The 20,581-nt window shown below is 37.0% G+C and overlaps 1 protein-coding gene across 1 annotated transcript; it reads left to right on the forward strand.

Moving 5' to 3' along the window:
• The first annotated feature begins 3,760 nt into the window (after positions 1-3,760).
• Positions 3,761-18,989, forward strand: LOC121449826 (killer cell immunoglobulin-like receptor 3DL1). Its single transcript, XM_041654498.1, has 9 exons — positions 3,761-3,827; positions 4,428-4,463; positions 9,524-9,808; positions 10,964-11,269; positions 13,567-13,860; positions 14,618-14,656; positions 15,855-16,022; positions 18,707-18,753; positions 18,843-18,989. Exons 1-9 carry the CDS (start codon positions 3,761-3,763, stop codon positions 18,987-18,989), a joined length of 1,389 nt encoding a protein of 462 aa, XP_041510432.1.
• The last annotated feature ends 1,592 nt before the right edge of the window (positions 18,990-20,581 follow it).

The following is a 20,581-nucleotide window of genomic DNA, read 5'->3' on the forward strand; positions in this document are numbered from 1 at the left end:
GTAGCAGGGATTGATGGTTGCAGTAGCAACGACATGTGGATATAAATACTGTAACTGTAATTCTTGCTTGATAACTGTTTTGTTATATGTAATTTTACTATGTTAAAGTGAAAGCCTTTCTTTTCTGTTTAAACAGAAAAAGGGAAAATGATGTGGGAGGGTCTTCTTTCTATGTCTTGCTTTCATTGGTTGAATAAAGAAAACTGCCTTGGCCTTTTGATAAGGCAGCCCTTAGATGGACATGGTAGACAGAACAGAATTCTGAGAGGAAGAAGACAGAGTCAGGCAGATGCCATGCTTCTTCTACCCAAGACAGATGGTGGTAAGACTCATGCTGGTAAGCCACAGTCAAGTGGCGATACACATTAAAAGAAATGGGGTAATCAAGATGTGAGAGTTAGCCAGTAAGAGGCTAGAGCTAATGGGCCAGGCAGTGTTTCAATGAATACAATCTGTGTGTTGTTATTTCGGGTGTAAAGCTGGCTCTGTGGGAGCTGGGCAGGACAAAAAGCAGGCCTGGTCACCTCATCACTACACAAGAACCAGAGACCAGTTATTCTAGGGAGTTTGGTATAAGCAATACTACTGTCCTTTAAATGTAGCAATAAAATAACTGCTAAAGGTATTCTCCTACACTCAGATGAGTGTCTCAACACTCAGTCCTAAGTAGATGCCTCCATCACCCCTGATAGAGCTCCATGAACCCATGGAGGAAGAAGAAGAGTCAAAGAGAATAGAGAACACCAAGTTACCAAGACACTCTAAACCTTTGACTCTCAACCTTTCTAATGCTGTAACATGTTCCTCAAGTTGTGGTTACCACAAAACATAAAATTGTTTTCACTACTACTACATAACTAATTTTGACACTGTTATGGTTTGTGATATAAATATCTGATATGCAGGATATCTGATATACAGCCCAAGTGAAAGGATCTCTAGGTGTTCCACCCTGGAGGTGGAAAACCACAGCTTTAAACCATCATGATCAAAGTTCAAATGAACTCAGGGACTGGAGAATAGCATGCACAGAGCCTCAAAGTGTCTTCTGAATATGTTATGGCTTCCAACTTAGGGTTTTCAGTAGGATTCATGCATGTGCAAATGAAGACCTTTGATTCTTGTGCCTTCTCTTGGGCTTTTCTTCACATTTCTTTGTCTTGTTAAATTCTGATGTAACATTTATTGTTTTTCCTTTCTCGATTTTACTTTGTCATATTATGTTGTTATCACTTAGAAGCTAGTTTCTGTTCTAAGAAGAGAGAGAAAAGCAATAGTTTCAGGTGGGATGGGGTGTATGGAGGAACTTGTAGGAGTAGAGCAAAGGAAAACCATAATCAAGATGTATCATATAAGAAAAAATTATTGCTAATAAAAAATATAAAAATGTAAATGTTATTGTCATAAGGATCATCACTCACCTCCCATTAACATCTTGAAGAAGCAATGGAAGTACTGGAGTATTTTCATTTGTGTGATTGATAGTCTATTTATTACTAATTATGGATACTATGAAGGAGGAGTAGCGTAAGGATGAGGTGATTTCTACAACACATGCAGAAGACAGTGGACCATTTTATGGAGTCAGCACTTGTCTTACAGACATAAGTAGTCTCATGGAATGGGTCCCATGTCACCAAATTACATGGCTGGCCTATCAATCCCTGAGCCTTCTCCCTAATACCCAAGAAATTATTTTTAAAACTAATCATTGTGAACACTTTGACCCATTTATCATAAAGAAGCATTACAGGAAAGCTATTGTTGATGCTTCAGCATTTCTGAAGATCAAGTTTTAATGCTTTATTTGTTCTCTTCAGGTCCAGCATAGCACTATAATCCTAAGGGTCCAATAGGGGAACATACATCTTAGTTGTAGATAATAGCGATCTAATAGGATTTAAGGTCTTTCATACAAGGAACATTGCCTAGTTCTAGAAAGCTAACTAACTATCCGGAGCTAGTGTCATTACTAAATAAACAGAATTCCTAATTGCAATCTAAATAATATTTGTCCTTGTACTCACAGATTAATATAGCTCTTACAACTATTCAAAAAATTCCTATAGCCTTAGACAAACACTATTAAAAAACAGAAACCAATAAATATAGAGATAACAAGAGATTGTTTGGGGTCCATTCATAGCTGATTTATCAATAACAAAACTCCTATATCTAAGGTTCAGGAAACATTATGTAAGATGGGGAAGAAAGACTGTAAGAACCAAGGGAACAGAGAGTTTGCTATGAGACTACATCTCCTAAAAATATAGTCAGCCCTAAACTTATATAGAAATAAATAGTATTATACAGACTAATTATATCACATTCATGTATTAGAAGGACAAAAATATGTGTGTCATTGTATGTGTACATATATAAAGGTAATTAAAATAAATATGAATTTGAGAGAACAAAAGAGGTATACAAGAGACATTTAGAAGAGTAAGGGAAGGAGAAATGCTATTACACTTCAATAAAAAATATGTTAACAAAGTTTTAACTTTAGAAATATAGAGTATTATTTAAGAAAAAAGTCTAACCATATGATAAAATAAAACATAATAAACAGTATAAGTGCATACTACACTCTCAAGTTTGTGTGGCCAATAATCAGTTCTGTTTCAAATATTTTCATTTCTTTGCAATGTTTTGCAACTTCTTGGACTCTGACAGATTTTTCTAGAAATACATCATAAGAATATTGAAGTTTCTTATCTCGGTTCATTGTCATTTATTTAATCAGTCTTACAGAAATAAAGAAAAAGTGCTATAGGGCCTGGAATGAGACTTATAAATTAAAAATATCAGAAAAATATTAAACAAATTTCAAATTGAATGTATTAAACATTCTCAAAGATTTTTATGTTAACCATTCAAAAATGAAGTGAGACAATACAATATAATAAAGATATATCTGGGATTTTAGGTAAAGAATTGTAAGGGTATAGGACTGGAGAGATCACTCAGAGGTTAAGAGTGTGTTCCACACTTGCAGAGGACACAACTTCAGTTCGCTATGCCAACACCAGGAGGCTCACAATTGCCTGTGACTCCAGCTCCAGGGCAGCCCATCCATGTGTTTTTCTGGCTGTACAAGGAAACAACACTCACATGCACATAGTCACATAAATTTAAAATAATTTTTAAACAATGTGAATGCTATATCTTAAAACAAATTTCAATTAAGGCAAAAATATTACTTCTCTGATTTTTGAAAATAAATGTAATTTTATTATTGTAAAATCTATACAGTCAATCAAGAAAAATATTGAATAATTATAACTCAACATTGGATTATTACCAGCATAATCATTTTGATCAACACATTAGGATTGTTGTTATAACAAGAGTAATGCTCATTGGACATTTTCTACAGAACACCAGAGGAACGATTGAGTCTTAGATTTAAAAAGCAACAACATGCACACTTTTAGGGCAATAATCAAATTGATTATTTGAGTAAAAGTTGATGTATCCAGGATGCAACTCAGTTGTAGTCATGGAAAATTGTGTTTCTGGTGAGCTGATGATTGAACAATTTCCAAGAATCTGCATCACTTCCAGGCTAGGGTAAAGGGGGGGGGGTCTTGTAAACCCGCCTATGTAGACATATACTTTTAATCCAAACATTAGTTTGGGGCACTCTCAAGTAGATCTTTGAATTCAAACCCAGCCTTCTCTACAAAATCCATTCCATGCTAGCCAGAGCTACAGAGAATTATGTCTGGAAAAAAGTAATAAACATGGGGTGAAGGCGATGTGCTCTGTTAATCAGTTTTCCGTGCTGTGGTCAGGTAGATACTTCAAGACTCTCACGACATCCTGTAAGTTTTATGCTAGCTCTGCCCCCTTGTCAGTTAAAGAAGCACCATGCTGTCTGTGCTCCTAAACCTTGTGTGTATTGGTGAGTCCTGCTGGGAATGAAGGGTGTGGAATTACAGGGTGGGAATATTGCTCTGGGAGATTGGATCCATCGACAACAGAAACACTGGCTTCTATGGTGGATAATGATGCATTAGTTCATTTTAACAAAGTGAACTCTGGGTCCTGGTCATGGTGGTGCACACCTTTAACTATGCCTGTCAGTCTCCTAACTCTCTGACCATCAGAGAAGGTGGAATTGTGCCTCTACAGTGGTGGTGGCGGCGCACACCTTTAATCCCAGAACTATGGAGACAGAGGCAGGTGGATCTTTGTAAATTTGAGGTCAGCGTGGTCTACAAGAGCTATTTTCAGCACATCTAGGGTTATTACATGGAGAAATCCAGTCTCAAAAAAACCTAAAAATTTTAAAATTCAAAAGAAAAAAAAAACAAAGTGACCTCTGATTCTACTGTACAGAGATTCTACAATGGGGATGGGGAGGTCAGATCACCAGGATATTGGAAGGGGGTAGATCTTCCATCTTGTGCTTTTTTTCCCAGGCTTCATCCTATTCCTGACTCCTTTGGCACAAGCAGGTAAGTACATCCTTAAAACAATTACAATAGTTAAGTTTCATTCTAAGAGGAAAGCCTGTATTATGGAGTTTTGGAGAGTAGTTTCTATGAGGGACTTCTTGGTAAGTCTTCTGAACTTTAAAGTTATAACCCTAGAAACCTGCATCTCAGTTCTCTCTGAGATACTCCCACACTCTGCCTTTGCTTGAGTAAGGCATAAGCATTAATCAAATAAACTTTCTATTGTTATTCAACACAGGGTTTCTCTGTGTGGCCCTGACTATCCTAGAAATCACTTTGTGTAGACCAGGCTGACCATGTACTCAGATATTTGCCTGCTTCTCTCACCCAAGTGCTATAATTGAAGAAGTGAGTCATAAAACACAAAGGATAATCAACATTTTAAATAAAAGATAATCTTCTCCTGTACTATACTCTCCACCTGACCACCTCCACATATTCTGAGATTTTCACATTGTAATTTATGATGTTCGAATATGGTTGTCACTTGACAAATTACCGAAGATATTATTTTTGCCTTCAAACACCTATGCTAATGATAGAACTTGTGTACCACCTGCATAATATTGCAACTTTTTATTTTGGCTTGTTTTTAGTGAGCTATTTTTACATTCTCTACATGAAGATGTTTTTGTAACTCATTAGCAGCCTTTTTCTTTCAATCTGAAGGACTCTACAATGCTTAGTGTGCTTATGGTGATTGACTATTAATGCTACTATTTTTTAAAAGTATTATTCATATTTCTGAATGACAGTGTTACTGACTTTTGGAGGCAGAATTTTTCTTTGTTACACTCATTCCATTATTCCATCATGTTGATCTCTTGTGGCTTATAGGTCTTTGCTCAGAACTTGGCCATTAGATGTATTGGAAGTACCTTGCATATTCTTTGTTTCTTTTATCATTCTGATTTCAGGGTTTCTTATAATAATAATATGTTCTGTGATCATGATTATGTGGGTTGAATTTCTTTTGTGTCAGTTGGCCTCTGGTACCTCATCATGTTCATTTTATTCCAAGTTTAAGAGTGTTCAATATTTTCTTTACATTTTTTGTTTATTTTTAGTACCTGTAATTTGTGACTTTTCTTAATATTTTACTAAGTCTTTGATAATTTTATACAATGTATTTTAATTATATTCAATGCCCTGCCTAAACTCACGCTAGTTTCACTGTTTCCCCTACACACCCAAGAATAGCTCTATATTCCTTTATGTTTTTATGACTGATAACTTGGTATTTGGATGATATGAAAAAAATGCCTGCCGGGCGGTGGTGGCGCACGCCTTTAATCCCAGCACTCGGGAGGCAGAGGCAGGCGGATCTCTGTGAGTTCGAGGCCAGCCTGGTCTACAAGAGCTAGTTCCAGGACAGGAACCAAAAGCTACGGAGAAACCCTGTCTCGAAAAATCAAAAAAAAAAAAAAGAAAAAGAAAAAATGCCTGTTATTCTTCTTCATTTTATTTTCATTCTATTTCTATATTTACATATTATATTATATTATATTATATTATATTATATCATATGCCTTATCTAAGCTCACTCATTCTCCTACTCTATCACGGATAATATGTAAACATTGCACTAACTGTATAAAATTTTGCATTTTTGAGATGCACCCATGTTCGTACGCACCATATGTTTGGGTGCGTGTGTGTGTGTGTGTGTGTGTGTGTGTGTGTGTGCTCACACGTGCACCCGTGTGCATAAACATGTAGTATACATGCACTATGGCACAAGTGTGGAGATAAAAGGACAACTTTCTGGAATCAGTCTTCTCCTTTCACCATAAAAGTCCCAGCAATCAAAACCAGAGAGTAAGGCAGCAAGAATCTTTACCTCCTTAGACATCAAGATGGTCCATGCATTTTTCCAATTCAGTAGTTGTGTACTTTATGAAAGATGAATATTGCCAATTTTTTTTGTTATTCAACTATTATATTTTCAAAATTTATAAACTATTTTAGACCAAGGTTCTTATTTAGTTAGAATATGTGTTTTTTATAAAAGATTTTTTTTCTTGGATTTAATTTCTTGGTAATTTCATGTAGGAAAACTATATTTTCATTATTTCTGCCCATTGACATATACCCAAAGAACCTGACACTCTATGCCATGGATGCTTTCTCACTCATGGTCTTTGCTATTCTACTCTCAATAGCGAGAACAAGGAAACAGATTGAAAATTTTTAAGATTATGAATGGATAACAAAAATATATCACATGTATACTCTGTAATACTGTTCAGTGGTAAGTAAAAATGAAACCATAAACTTTTCAGAAAAATTCATGGAACTAGAAAGGATTATACTGAGTGGGGTAACCCAAACCTAGAAAATAATGTCAAATTTTCTCTCTCATTTGTGGTTCCTAGCTCCAAATCTTTATTCATGGTTTCTTCATTATTTTTATTGTTCTATTGAGCTATATATTTTTCTCCACTTCCCTCCCTTCCTTCCTCCTCGCCTTCTACCTTCCCCCATGATACCTACATACCCAGTTACTCAGGAGATCTTGTCTTTTTCTACTTCCAATGTAGATTAGATCCATTTATGTCTCTCTTAGAGTTCTTTTTGTTGTCTAGGTTCTCTGGGGTTGTGAAGTGTAGACTGGTTTTTCTTTGCTTTATGTCTAAAAACCACTTATGGGTAAGTACATACTGTACTTGTCTTTTTGGATCTGGGTTACCTCACTCATGATGTTTTCTAGATCCATCTACTTGTCTGCAAATTTCAAGATGTCATTATTTTTCTCCTCTGTGTAGTACTCCACTGTGTAAATATACCATATCTTCTTGATCCATTTTTTGGTCAAGGGGCATTTAGGTTTTTCCAAGTTCTGGCTATGACAAGTAATGCTGCTATGAACACAACTGAGCTCATGACTTTGTGGTATGATTGAGTATTGTTTGGGTATTTACCCAAAAGTGGTATTTCTAGGTCTTGAGGTAGGCTTTTTTCTTATTTTCTAAGAAATCACCATAGTGACATCCAAAGCACTGTACCAGTTTGCACTCCCACCAGCAATGGAGGAGTGTTCCCTTTACCACACATCCTCTCAATCATAAGCTGTCATAGTGTTTTTTTTATATTGGCCATTTTTATAGGTGTAAGATAGAATCTCACAGTTGTTTTGATATCCAGGAAATGCAGGACACCATAAAAAGACCAAACCTAAGAATAGAACAAGGAGAAGTCCAAATCAAAACACAGAAAATAAATTCAACAAAATCATAGAAGAAATCTTTCCCAACCTAAAGAAAGATATACATGTGTAGATACAAGAAGCTTACAGAATACCAAATAGGCTGGATCAAAAAAAGTCCCCTTACCGTATAATAATCAAAACACTAAACATACAGAATAAAGAAACATATTAAGAGCTAAAAAGGAATATTCACAGTTTCTTATAAATCTGTTAATTCATTAAAAATACTATCATGAATATTCATGGGCTTTACAGGTCTTCCTTTCCTCTGTGTTTGCTACCAGAGCCTCACTATAATTCTCTGCCACATTTTACTGCTCTGATTTTCATACTTAAATTCTTACACAGAGACACCTGCATATTAAAGAGAACCACTTTCTCTATCATATGCCGAAGTTATTGGTTGTAAATAGACTTTTACTATTTCATCTAACCTGAGAATGGAGTTGAGAAAATTCATTGCAAACCTATACCAGATAATCATGGTGTCGATTTTGTTTGTTTGACTAGCTTGCCTCCACTGTTTTGATATCAGATGCTGTGGGTAGCTTGGCTTTCTGTTTCAGTAATTTTATTAGTTGCACTACACAATAAGGGACAGTTTTTCACTGTGTTCCATCACTGCTTCCGCATGAGCAGTATCGTAAGATATCCACACTGGCTAGAGTCTATATGGTCTTCACTGCAGTGTTTTGTTATTGCTACTTTCATCATCAACATCCACCATGTAAATACATAACAATGACAAGATTCATGAACTGGCAATCATGAGACCAAAACAAGCAAACCAAATGCCAGAGCAATGCTATAATCTCAGTGTTTCATATACAAGGAGCCTTTAAATGGTGGAGAAAGTGTGTGTGTGTGTGTGTGTGTGTGTGTGTGTGTGTGTGTGTTTGCCTCTAATTTATCAGTTTTAGTGTAAAATCATGATCCTATATAACTTCTGTGAATGAAGTTCTGTACAAGAGTCATTCTTCCTGTTTTGTTGCTTATTCTCAGTTCTGTGGTCCTATGTGCCAGCTCAACTTCACCCCTGAGGTCTGGAACATTTACAATGTAATTCTAATCTGAGTATTTGTAGAGTTCTAGAGACAGTGTAAGAGTATTCCTCTTCTGATATCTTTGTGACCACATTGCCTATCTTTAATCTCACAAATAAATCTTTTCCTCTAGTCATCTGATATATTACAATTTTTATGACCAAATCTATTTTGTTATTTAAGACTTACACAAATTTCTCAGTTAACAGATCTTAGCATAGAAAGATATACTGTATATTTATGGTAGTTGGGGAACACCCATTAAATGAAAATGACACTATTGTGTTTGGTATTTTCCTTGGGAAGATACAATACTTAACAAATGTGCTCACCACATGAATGAAACCTAGGACAGATCACACAGCCCAAATAGTTGAATTTGTCAGTTTACTGAGGTTACTAATAGTAGCATGGATGAGGAGTTATATGGAAAAGCAAGGAATGGCTCAAAAGCATTACTTAAATCACACCTCAATACAGGTGATTATCATAAACGCCAAAACCTGGAGCTCTCTACACAACTTTCAGGCAGTAAACATCTTGAATTTAGCAGACCCGGATAGCTCACTATTTCTATAGAAAGTAGGAAGGGGCACTGATGAATCTTGCAATTTTCTGCTTTCTGGTACATATGGTGTTTGTTTAATTCCTGAGTCCCCTGAGCCTTTCAACCTCACATATTCAAATGAGGATGTTTCAATTCAGAGAAATTTTTGTACAAAGGATCCCAATGAAGTGAAAATTGGAGGTTCAGTTCTCATAGATGAAGGGGAATCATTAATTTTTTTTATTTGTGCATCTTTATGCAGGAAGTCATGATAAGCCTTCACTGTCTGCCTGGCCAAGCCATGTTGTTCCTCAAGGACAGTATGTGGAACTTCGATGTGACTTTTATAATGAGTCTTACATATTCAGGCTACACAAAGAACATGGGGATCCTAACCAACAGGTCCATGAAGGAGTGTTCCAGAGAAAGCTTGTCTTGGGTCCTGTGACAGCAGCATATGGAGGAATCTACAGATGTGATGATTTTAAAAGTCAATACCCAAATGAACTTACAGCATACAGTGACCCTCTGAAGATCATAATTTCAGGTCAGAGATGATGTTTGGAGTGTCTTTACATAATCCCCAAATCTTCCAATCCTGAAATTTTCAGGAAGAGTGTTAGACAGAGGCTTGTATTTATAAAGGAATATTTAACAGAAAGAAACAGAAATGCGTTGGGTATAATACGAGACATTAGGACATGCATTTGCTAGGTCCAAAGTTTTCCTGAGTGTTAAAAGATTCAAGGAGAAATTGGGCTTGAAGATGGAACTCAGAACTTAACAAGTAGATATCAGGTCGGGAGACTATCCTGAATTATCCTGGGTCCATAGAACTACAAGGATGGATATTAAAAATTAAGTACAAATTCAGTGCTGAACAAAACAAAAGTTATGGCCAAGACACAATATCACTAACTTTGACATGGAGGAAGATCCTAAGTGCCAAGGGGTGCATGATGTCTCTAGACGCTGAAGGCAAAAAGAAATGGATACTCTCTGCTGCTTTGGCCACTAACATATCCCTGAAAATACCTAGTTTATGCCATTTGGGCTTTTAAGAATTCTGATCTACAGAACTTTTGTAATCTTTTTAAGAATCACCTTTGTGGTAATTTGCTATGGTAGTAATTGGAAACTAATACAGGAGCCTGTGTAAGGATGAATTAAGAAGCAGAGAGGAAATGTGCTGAGAGGAGAAGAGTCAGGATGCTAATATATCAACATGTTGGGAGGAAGCAATGCTTGTGATACTGGATCCAGAATGACTTACAGATGTTTGAACCATAGAGAGTACCAGAAGAATTTCCAGATTAAATACTCTCGATAATAATTCCTTTATCCTGTCAAGGATTATGCTTTATTCACAGTAGCATCAAAAGGACACATAAAGCAGCCTGGTGTGAAGTTTGTCATATTTCCTGCACTCACCAATCATGGAAAAATACAATAGGGTCTATGTAAGAAAGGTTCCAAGGACACATTCTCACCACAAGCCAGTGGAAAAATATTGTGTTGTTCCTAGAGCCAAATAAATGGAAAATGGACACAGAAAGACAGAGAAGTCTGTGTACAAAGGTGATATAAACACAGGCAAGGGCACTGGGACACTGACAGGAAGGACAGGTTAAAGGGGAAAACCATGTTTCCTTTGATTCATAGATTTGGGTCAGGTTAAGACTCACAATCTCTTTATTTTTAGATATCTACAGGAAGCCTTTCCTCTTGGCCCTACAAGCTCCTCAGGTAAAACTAGGAGAGAAGGCGACACTGCAATGCCATTCAAAGATTATGTTTGACACTTTCACTTTGATGTCACATAGAAAGAGAATAATCAAGGACTCTTACCAGCTGACTGCAGAATTTCATCTTGGGGGATCCCATGCCAACTTCTCAATAGGTCCTGTGACACCTGAACATGCTGGGATTTACACATGCTATGGTTCTTTCCATCAAACACCATATGAGTGGTCTGAATCCAGTGACCCTATTGACATAAATATCACAGGTAAGAAGTTGTTACCTGCTCATTATCTGTGAGACAGAACATATATTGTCTAGACTGGAAGTCTTGAGATGTCACAAGGGAGATGAAGGTAGAAAGCTTAGAGAAAAGAAGCCTTGGTGAGTATATTACTGACATAGACAATGAAGACAGAGACACGAGAACAAACCATTGGTTATAACATAAAGCACAGATACAGGGAGGTCAAAGGAGTCATAAATAAAGATGAAAAGAAAGTGGCAAGTAGGCAAGCTTGATATGAATTAGATTCAATGACATATTTCTACTTATGTTCAAAGTCCTATATAGTTCAGAACTTTGTCTGCCCTCTACCTTGTAGAGACAAGAAGTTTGCCAGAAGAGAGAAATGAATCATGTGTCTGACATAAGTTTAAATTCTTAATGGATCCAGTGGTTGAGTCGTGAGGCCTAAGAATGGATGGCATCCATAGATTTTTCTTCCTAGTTGACACTTTTACACTTTTTGTATTTGTATTATACATCCCAGACTACACTTTTTGTATTTGACCCATTATACAACCCAGAATAGCTTTGTAGTGATATTTCATTTGTATTTTAATAAATAAATCTTGCCTGAAGATCAGAGAGTAAAACAGCAGCACTAGTCAGCCTTACAGACAAGGCAGTGGTGACACACATCCCAGTAGCCATATTAGCTTGCCATATAAACAGGGTGGTAATGGTGCATGCTGTTAATCCCAGCACTAGAGAGGAATATAAAATGGGAGGAGACAGCTCTCACTCATAGTCTCATTCTGAGAATTGTTGGAGGCAGGATTGTCATTTTTGGACTGAGGAAGAGGTAAGAGCCAGTGACTGACTGTTCTTCTTTGATCTTCAAATTGAACCCCAATATCTGTCTCTGGGTTTTTATTAACCGTGCTCCAAGCTTAACCCTGGATAACTGAGTAAATCAGCAATCTCCATCTGTTCATAACATCTCTAAACTGTTTTTAGTTCGTGTTGTAAAGTTATTCAAACATTCTTGGATGTCTAAAAAATACTACAGGGTGCCTGTACTGCTAACCTGATTCAAATAAAGCAGAAAATATATATTTATATTTTCACAGAGTGAGTCAGAAAAGGGAAACTGAGAGGAAGACTCAGAGATAGAGCTAAAGATTGCTGAGGAAATATTAAGCATAGCATGTTTAGAAGGTGCAAACCTACAAAAAAACTTTAGCCTGCATAGAAATTTGAAAGTAGAGATAGATAAATAAAATCAGATATTAGATATTTCAAAACAAAGATAAGGAAGCAGATGAAAGATCACACGTGAACTGTATACATACTATAGGCACAAGTTAGGGAAGATCATCATGGCTCCTGTTCAAAGCAAATGCATTCCTGGAATATTCTGTGGATTGTAAAGAGATTAATTAACACAGATATGTAAAAAGAGATAAGATAGAAAATAGATAACTTAGAATGAAGTTAGAGTCTAAGTTTTTAAAATACATAGAATGGGAGAGTTAGAGGTCACTAAATTGGAAATGGACCATGAGAAGGGAAGGAGATTAAAAGAGGGATGGGGAAAGATGTAGAATACATATGCTATGAAAGAGTAAATGGGGAGGGAAAGGACCAAAAAGTTGGTATAGGGGACGGGAGTGGGGAGAAAATGAACAAAGCAAATGTATGAGAATGTGAAAATGAAGTCCATTACTTTGTCTGCTATTTAAAGCAAAATAATTAACTCTAAATATACCCATTGATTTAAAAATCATCCAGAATAAAAGAAAGCAAAATGAAAACCAACAACAGAAAGCAATAGGATTAGTGGAATTTGAAAGAAAATAAAAAATAAACATATAAATATATAGGTTTATGTAAGAACAATTAAAAAGGATGTAAAATAGTGTAACTGTATTTAATTTTGGAAATTAAAAAATATTTTTAAAAAACCTATGAAAATACATTATATATGTATGAATATTTAATAACTAATTTAATTGAGATATATTATTAATATGATAATAAAAACATACTTTACAAAACAAAGGGAATGAACCTATGTGGCTAGACACATAAACTGTCCAAAACAAAAATTGGTGGTAAATGTTTGTGTGCTGTGATGAGATCAGAGAGAGATTCATTATGATAATGTAGAAGAAAAGAGAAAGAGAGAGCAAAAGAAAGAAAGAGAGGCAGGGAGAAATGGAGACATACAGGGAAAGAGATAGAGATAACACAGACATGGAAGGAGAGAGAACACTGAAGAATAAATAAGCCCTAAATGCTGCTAAAAAAAAACTGCCCCTCTGTCTCTTTTCTTCCAGGTTTATACAAGAAACCTTCTCTGTCAGCCTTGATGTGTCCTGTGGTGATGTCAGGAGAAAACATGATCTTGTCCTGCACATCTGACCATCAGTTCGAAATGTTCCATTTGTCCAGGGAAGGGGTACCTCAGGGACATGGGATTCCTGCAGTCGTGAGCCACAATGGGATATCCAAGGCCATCTTCCTTCTTGATCCTGTGATCAAGAAAGGGACCTATAGATGCTATGGCTCTTTCAGGAATTTCTCCCATGTGTGGTCGTCCCCAAGTGACCCCTTGTACATTCCTGTCACGGGTAAGAGAATCTCATGCCTTGTGACTAATGAAATCCTAAAGCCATGGCTGAGAACCATCCTACTAATTGAGAAAAGGTATCTTATGCAGCTAAAAGAAAGTGTTGCTGACAGTCATTTTGTAATAAGATACACACACACACACACACACACACACACGTATAGCAGACATGTGCATAATACATGTGTTGTGTGTTATACAAAGAAAAAGAGATTATCACTTAAGGGAATGTGAGGAAAAGCTTGGAGTAAGGTTTCCTGGGATGGGCTGAAGACAAACAAGGGAAAAAGAAAGACAGATAATTATATCTCATTTAATATTTTTTCTAAAAAGACATGGATTTTGAAAATGGACATCAGATTACAAAATAATATACAAAGAGCCACCCAAACAATCTTTTCCTGCTTGGGCAATCATTCTGGGATATGTATGCACCCAGGAAGAATAGAAAAAGGTCAGGACAGAGTTATTGGGGATAAGGTTAAAAAAATCAGTTTGGGCAGGTCAGAGATGGAGCAGCTCTACTGAGCTCTCCCTCACATAGGTCTCTCCACAGTATTCCTATTGACTCATCACAACTTAAACCCAAGTCAACACCTTAAAGCAAATTGCATCCTATAATTCTAATGGCTCAGCCCTATGAGATGGAGTGGGTGCTGGTTACTGTCCAAATTTAAAAGACTGTCCACAAGGGAAAGACAGATAGCCTCTTGATGATTTTCTCATTCTCCTGTCCCCTTCCCTAGTAAACTCATCAAGGAATTGCACTTTGTCCAGAGAACCAGACTCTAAAACTAGTGAGTAAATGATTCTGCTTCTGTATTGTGGGAACTTGGGGACCAAAAACTTGCATCCATGTGTTTTCTCAGTTTCCTCCTGACTCAGTAGTCTTAACATCATCATCTCCTCTCTGATTCTTAAACTCTGCAACATCAATAAAAAAAGTGTATATATATAAAAAAAAAGATTTTAGGAGCAGCATGGGAACTATACCTGACATCTGCTACAAGTGGAAAGGAGAGCAGATTTTAGTCCTTACCAGGGACAATGAACTGCTAGTTCTAGTTCAGTTCCTCCTGGAAAAAAGCTTAGCAAGCAGATTGGTCTAATTTTGAAGAGAAGAATGATTTTATAAAATTATTACCTGTGATGAAATAGATTTGGTTTGACTTTTGCCCTTTGGAGAAATTAGTAGTTTGGTTCAAGAGTATTGTAGATGTAAAAGTTGCTAACCAGATTAAGTGGGCACTTGTATCAATCTCAGATTAAGATAATGAGCACATGACCTTTACCCAGTGTCCTGCAGTTTTCTCCAATGGGCAGAATGTCCATATATTCTTGCATGTGTGGACTTCTGCTGGTGCATGGACAACTTACTAGCAACAACACTGCTATAACTGACACACTTTTGCCAACAGTTATCAATTACCTATAGCCACTTGACTAGGGGTGGGACTTCATGTCCACCTCCCTTCTCCATGCTGGGATTTTGTCTAGCTTCACCTTGCACTGCTCTTGGGCATGTGATCTTGCCCTCTTGTGAAGTTCCCATATTAAGCTGTCCTCACTGTACAGAAGACAGTTTTCTTATAGTTATTCAAAGCTTCGTTTTGTAATCTCTTCTTCCATCTCTTTTACAATGATGCTGAACATTTGGAGAAGAATATGAGATGGAAACATCTCATTTAGGGCCAAGTATTCTATAGTCTCTTATTCGCCACAATTTGCCAAGTTGTGGGTATCTAAATTAATCACTATCTATCACAAATATAAACTCCACTGTTGAGAGTTGAGAAATGCATTATGTATAACAGTAAGTCTTTAGGAGTCAGTTTAATACTATTTTCATTTAGCAGAATATTACTAGTAGGTTCTACATCAAGACTGTCATAAAGAAATATTATAATAATTATCTTCAATCAATAAGTATTATGAAATCTATAAAAAATGGGGATCCTAAGATTTACCTCTTTGGGGGTTCATATCTCCCTGCAGATAACCACAGGATCATGAATATGTTGATTGGGCTATCAGTGACCATGATCCTTGTCTTCTCTGTCATCCTCCTCTATTCTTGCTGTTCTACCAAAAGGAGTAAGTCTCAAAACAAAGACAATGAGTGTCATCTGAATAGTGTGAGAAAACAAAACCAGAGAAATACAGGTATGTCTTCTACATTTCCAAAAGGATGCTTGGACCATTACAAGGAAACTGAGGGAGGACTTTCAGATTTTTACACTTTTTATTGATTTATTGAGCTATACAGTTTTCTCTGCTCCCCTCCCTGCCTCTCCCCTCCCCTTAAACCCTCTTTCATGGTCCCCATGCTTGCAATTTATTCAGGACATCTTATCTGTTTCTATTTCCCATGTAGATTAGATCCATGTATGTCTCTGTTAGGGTACTCGTTGTTTTCTAGGTTCTCTGTGAATTGTAGGCTGGCTTTCTTTGCTTTCTGTCTAAAAACACTTAAAAGTGAGTACATATGATATTTGTCTTTCTGGTCTGAGTTACCTCACTCAATATGATGTTTTCTAGATCCATCCATTTGCCTGCAAATTTCAATATGTCACTATTTTTCTCCTCTGTGTAGTACTCCATTGGGCAAATGTACCACATTTTTCTTAGCAGTTCTTCAGTCTAGGGGCATTTAGGTTATTTCCAGGTTCTGCTTATGACAAACAATGTTGCTATGAACATAGTTGTGCACATATCCTTGTGGGAAGGACTTTGGAGAGAGGAACTAGAGTCCTTCATCTTCCTCTCAGTTCTCATACTATTGACTAATTTCTCACAGCATCTCTGCATCTTCACATCCAAAGCAAACACTAATTTCTAGGAAAAGATTTTACAAGATGGGGGAGAGAAGGATAAAGCCTATTCTAAAAAAGAATTACTAGGGTTCAGCCTGAGTAGGACAGAAATGTGAACATAGAAAATCAGCACATCTGATTCCAAACTGCCATAGGTGAGCAACCATTGATTTTGCCATATCTCTCACTAGTACTTTACACCATTGTCCTTGATAGAAGAGCTGCAAGTTGCAATTAAAGTTCCAGGTGTTAGCCCACCAGATGGGAATCCTCTTATGAGCCAATCTCACTTAGGCAAGGCCATCAGACTACAGACACCAAAATGTCTTTTGCTTCTACTAGGCCTTTACATGTTTGCTGTCACTCTTTGGTATTTCACATAGTGTGAGTGGACAGGGGGAGATCTCCACTGCCTGTATTATAGTGTCTTTATCTCTTGGAAGCATCCCATTCTGCTGGGCATTTTCACCTGTGAATTGTCAAATCTCCCCTCCCTAAGCTGTACTGTCTAATTTGATAATAATAATGATAACTTATACAGAGTTTTGATGAAAAATAAATGCAAGGACATGTTTCATAGTCAGGTTCTGTGAATCTCATCTAAGGAACTGCATGGATTGTAGCTCAAGTTAATGACTAACAATTGAGTCCTAATAGCCCAGTTAGCATAAATTCTTTTAATCTTAATGTTGGGAGATGTGCTCACAGATCTCAGAGTGCTTCACAGTGTAAATAAAACTTAGTTAGACTAAGAAGTGTTTGTTAAATAATGTTGAGATGAAAAACCCCAGAAGACCATCTAAAGTTTTAGAAAGGCACATAGTTGAATGAAGAACTCTTTAAGTTCAGAGAACAAGAACAAAACAGAACAATTATTACTGGCTGAAGGGCTCTTTGTTATGTTTGGCTGATAAGCAAGGTAATGATTCATTTTTTTTTCTGTTTTTTTTTTAATTTATTTATTTATTAAGGATTTCTGCCTTGTCCCCACAACCGCTTCCCATTTCCCTCCCCCTCCCCCGATCAAGTCCCCCCCCTCATCTGCTCGAAGAGCAATCAGGGTTCCCTGACGTGTGGGAAGCCCAAGGACTGCCCACCTCTATCCAGGTCTCGTAAGGTGAGCATTCAAACTGCCTATGCTCCCACAAAGCCAGTACGTGCAGTAGGATCGAAAACCCCAAGGCCAGCTGGCCTAGGTCTGAAAAAGCATGGGATAAATCTGGACTAGCTGAACATAGTGGACAATGAGGAATACTGAGAATTCAAGAACAATGATTCATTTTTATATCCATTTTTGCCCTCAATCTCCTGGTATGAAAAAGTATTAATAAAATAGCTGTGTACGCTAAAGATTAAAAGTAGAAATGACTGATTGTTTTAGTCTTGTGATTCCTTTAAGATTCCTTATATGACTTTTTCAAGAAAAGTAATAGAGTAATTGGTCCTTTCCTTGTAATAACAAAATGCAGCCTGCCAGGATAATACCTGACAAAAACACCTTGCTTACCCATATCATTAATCTAAAACAAGTTGCTTGGTTATGAGTGTATGTGGATTCTTGGGATATTTTTTTTTACCTGTAATACATAAAATGTTTAATCATATGAGGCACATGTTTTTACCTATAGCCATTTACTTGAGAAAAGGAAGGCAACTGTTTTGACCCTTGTAATGCCTTGAAGAGTCTGTTGGAATAAAAACTGTAAAACAACATGAGAGGAGAGAGAGAGAGAGAGAGAGAGAGAGAGAGAGAGAGAATGATGAGAGAGAGAATGATGAGAGAGAGAATAAAAAAGGAGAATAAAGAGAGAGAGAATATAGAAGGAAATCATCAAGAGAGTTTGTGAGTGCCTTCTTCCCTAACCCACCTCAGAGAGAAAAGTCTAGCCTCACCAACTCCATGGATTCCTATCAAAGGCCTGTGCTGCTGGAGCCTGCCCCCCTCCTGAGACAGCAGTAACTATGAATTTGAAATTATAGTGTGGAAGTACTTAATTATGTGTGTTTGATTACTTCTGTCCTCTAAAAACGCAGCAAACTTGAATGAAGAGTCTGAAATGAGAACAATACTGAATAGACAGGTAGGTCCTCTTGAGTCTTCTCTTCAATATAGTCTAACACTCCATTCTCTGTGTGCATACAGCTTCACTTAACATTTACCTCTTTCTAGGACCCTGAAAGACAAGAAGTGCAGGAGGTGGAATACTTAGAATTTGAGCCAATGATCTTCAAACAACAACTGACCACTTCCATTTCCCAGATTACCAAGGAATTTTCCACAGATCCCAGTGTGTACATGGATGTCAGGAAATATTAAGATGAGATGGAAGATCTTCACCCCATTAGTTCTCAGAGAAAGATCTAAGGATGTCTTCTGTGGGGACCACACCCATCTTTCCAGCATAGTCTGAAAATGCAAGTGAAATAACAGCTGGAATCTGAGGGCAAAATCTCCTACTCTGGAACCATCCTTCATTAGTCCAATATGACTCTCAAAGTGACTTTCCTTTAGTTAAAAATGTGATAGCCCTCACTACCCACTCAACAGAAATCAGCTCTATTGCTTAGTCCAGGGGTCCCTATTTCCTTTCACTCTGTCTTTCCTTTACCACCTGAGTATCTGTAAATTCTAGACCTAACTGAAGCTGTAAGCATGATGAGTATTTCACAATTTCATATCAACTATTTTTATTAGTATATATTTCCAGAAAGTAAGAATGATATACAAATACTATGTCTCATGAAAACTGTGTGTGTGTGTGTGTGTGTGTGTGTGTGTGTGTGTATTTAAATCGCATTCACACCAATTATCCTATCTTGACTTTCTACCACTCCAGCTGTTCCCATTTAGGAAGCCCACTCTTAACTCTGGTCTTTATCATATACTGTTCAGTGTACACCAAATGCTGTTTGTCAAAGTCTTCTCTCAACAGAAACCTCTATATATTTCTTTAATATTTCAATGTGGACTTCTCCTCTATGAATCATTTTCTAGATGTAATTGAGGCATGGCATCTCCTCTTTCTCACACATTTCCATTAACATTCTGTTGAAATTTTAGCTCCTCTGAGTTGAAATATTGCATGTTGGATGAGAATTCATTAAGACTCAGGAAGTAAACAAAATCGCACAAGAAGCAGAAAGACTTTGAGACATACATAATTGACAAGGGCCCTCCCCCTTGTAATAGAAATAGCTGAGAAGAGACCCTCCAATGAACCAAGCTGCCAGTAGCTAGCTCCAGGGATGCAGCTTTAATGAGTCATCACCCAAGCTGGCAGTCACTTTTGAGAAACCTATGTTCTAATAATTATCCAATCACCCTTGTCCTGCAGTTAATCCTATTAAACTCATCAGTTCAGTAAAATAGACCTGAGTAGATTATTTATTTGATCTGTCATTAGTGACCAATCTGAGAAGAATAGATGTTTGCACATCTCTTTCCAGAAAGACGCAAAATCTATGCACACATTCACATCAATAATCACAGACAAGTTTTCTGTTATTATGATAATACCCCTTATTCAAAAACTAAATGTGGTAAAGGGTCTATATGAATTATATATCTTTTTTCCATTTTATTTTTGTTTTTTTTTTTTGAGACAGGGGTTCTCTGTGTAACAGCCCTAGCTGTCCTGGAACTAGCTCTTGTAGACCAGGCTGGCCTCCAACTCACAGAGATCTGCCTGCTTCTGTCTCCCAAATGCTGGGGTTAAAGGTGTGTGCAACCACTGCCCAGCTGGATTACATATTTTATACAATCCATCGAGAGAGGCCAAGGCAGGATCCTGGAGGCAGAAACTGAAGCAGATGCAATGAAGTTTTACCACACATTGAATTATTCCCCGTGCCTTGCTCAGCCTGCTTTCTTACACAATTTAAGATGACCACAAGAGGAATGCTACTACT

The sequence above is a fragment of the Microtus oregoni genome, unplaced genomic scaffold (genome assembly GCF_018167655.1).
Source record: "Microtus oregoni isolate MIOR12 unplaced genomic scaffold, Mior012 000006F_ref0000085, whole genome shotgun sequence".
In the NCBI taxonomy this organism is placed as follows: Eukaryota; Metazoa; Chordata; class Mammalia; order Rodentia; family Cricetidae; genus Microtus; species Microtus oregoni.

Excerpts from the sequence above, each read along its gene's own strand:
- LOC121449826 (XM_041654498.1), top strand. The coding sequence starts at position 3,761 with ATGTGCTCTGTTAATCAGTTTTCCGTGCTGTGGTCAGGTAGATACTTC. Across the intron at positions 4,464-9,523 it reads GACTCCTTTGGCACAAGCAG|GAAGTCATGATAAGCCTTCA; the intron begins GTAAGTACATCC and ends ATCTTTATGCAG. Across the intron at positions 18,754-18,842 it reads GAACAATACTGAATAGACAG|GACCCTGAAAGACAAGAAGT; the intron begins GTAGGTCCTCTT and ends ACCTCTTTCTAG.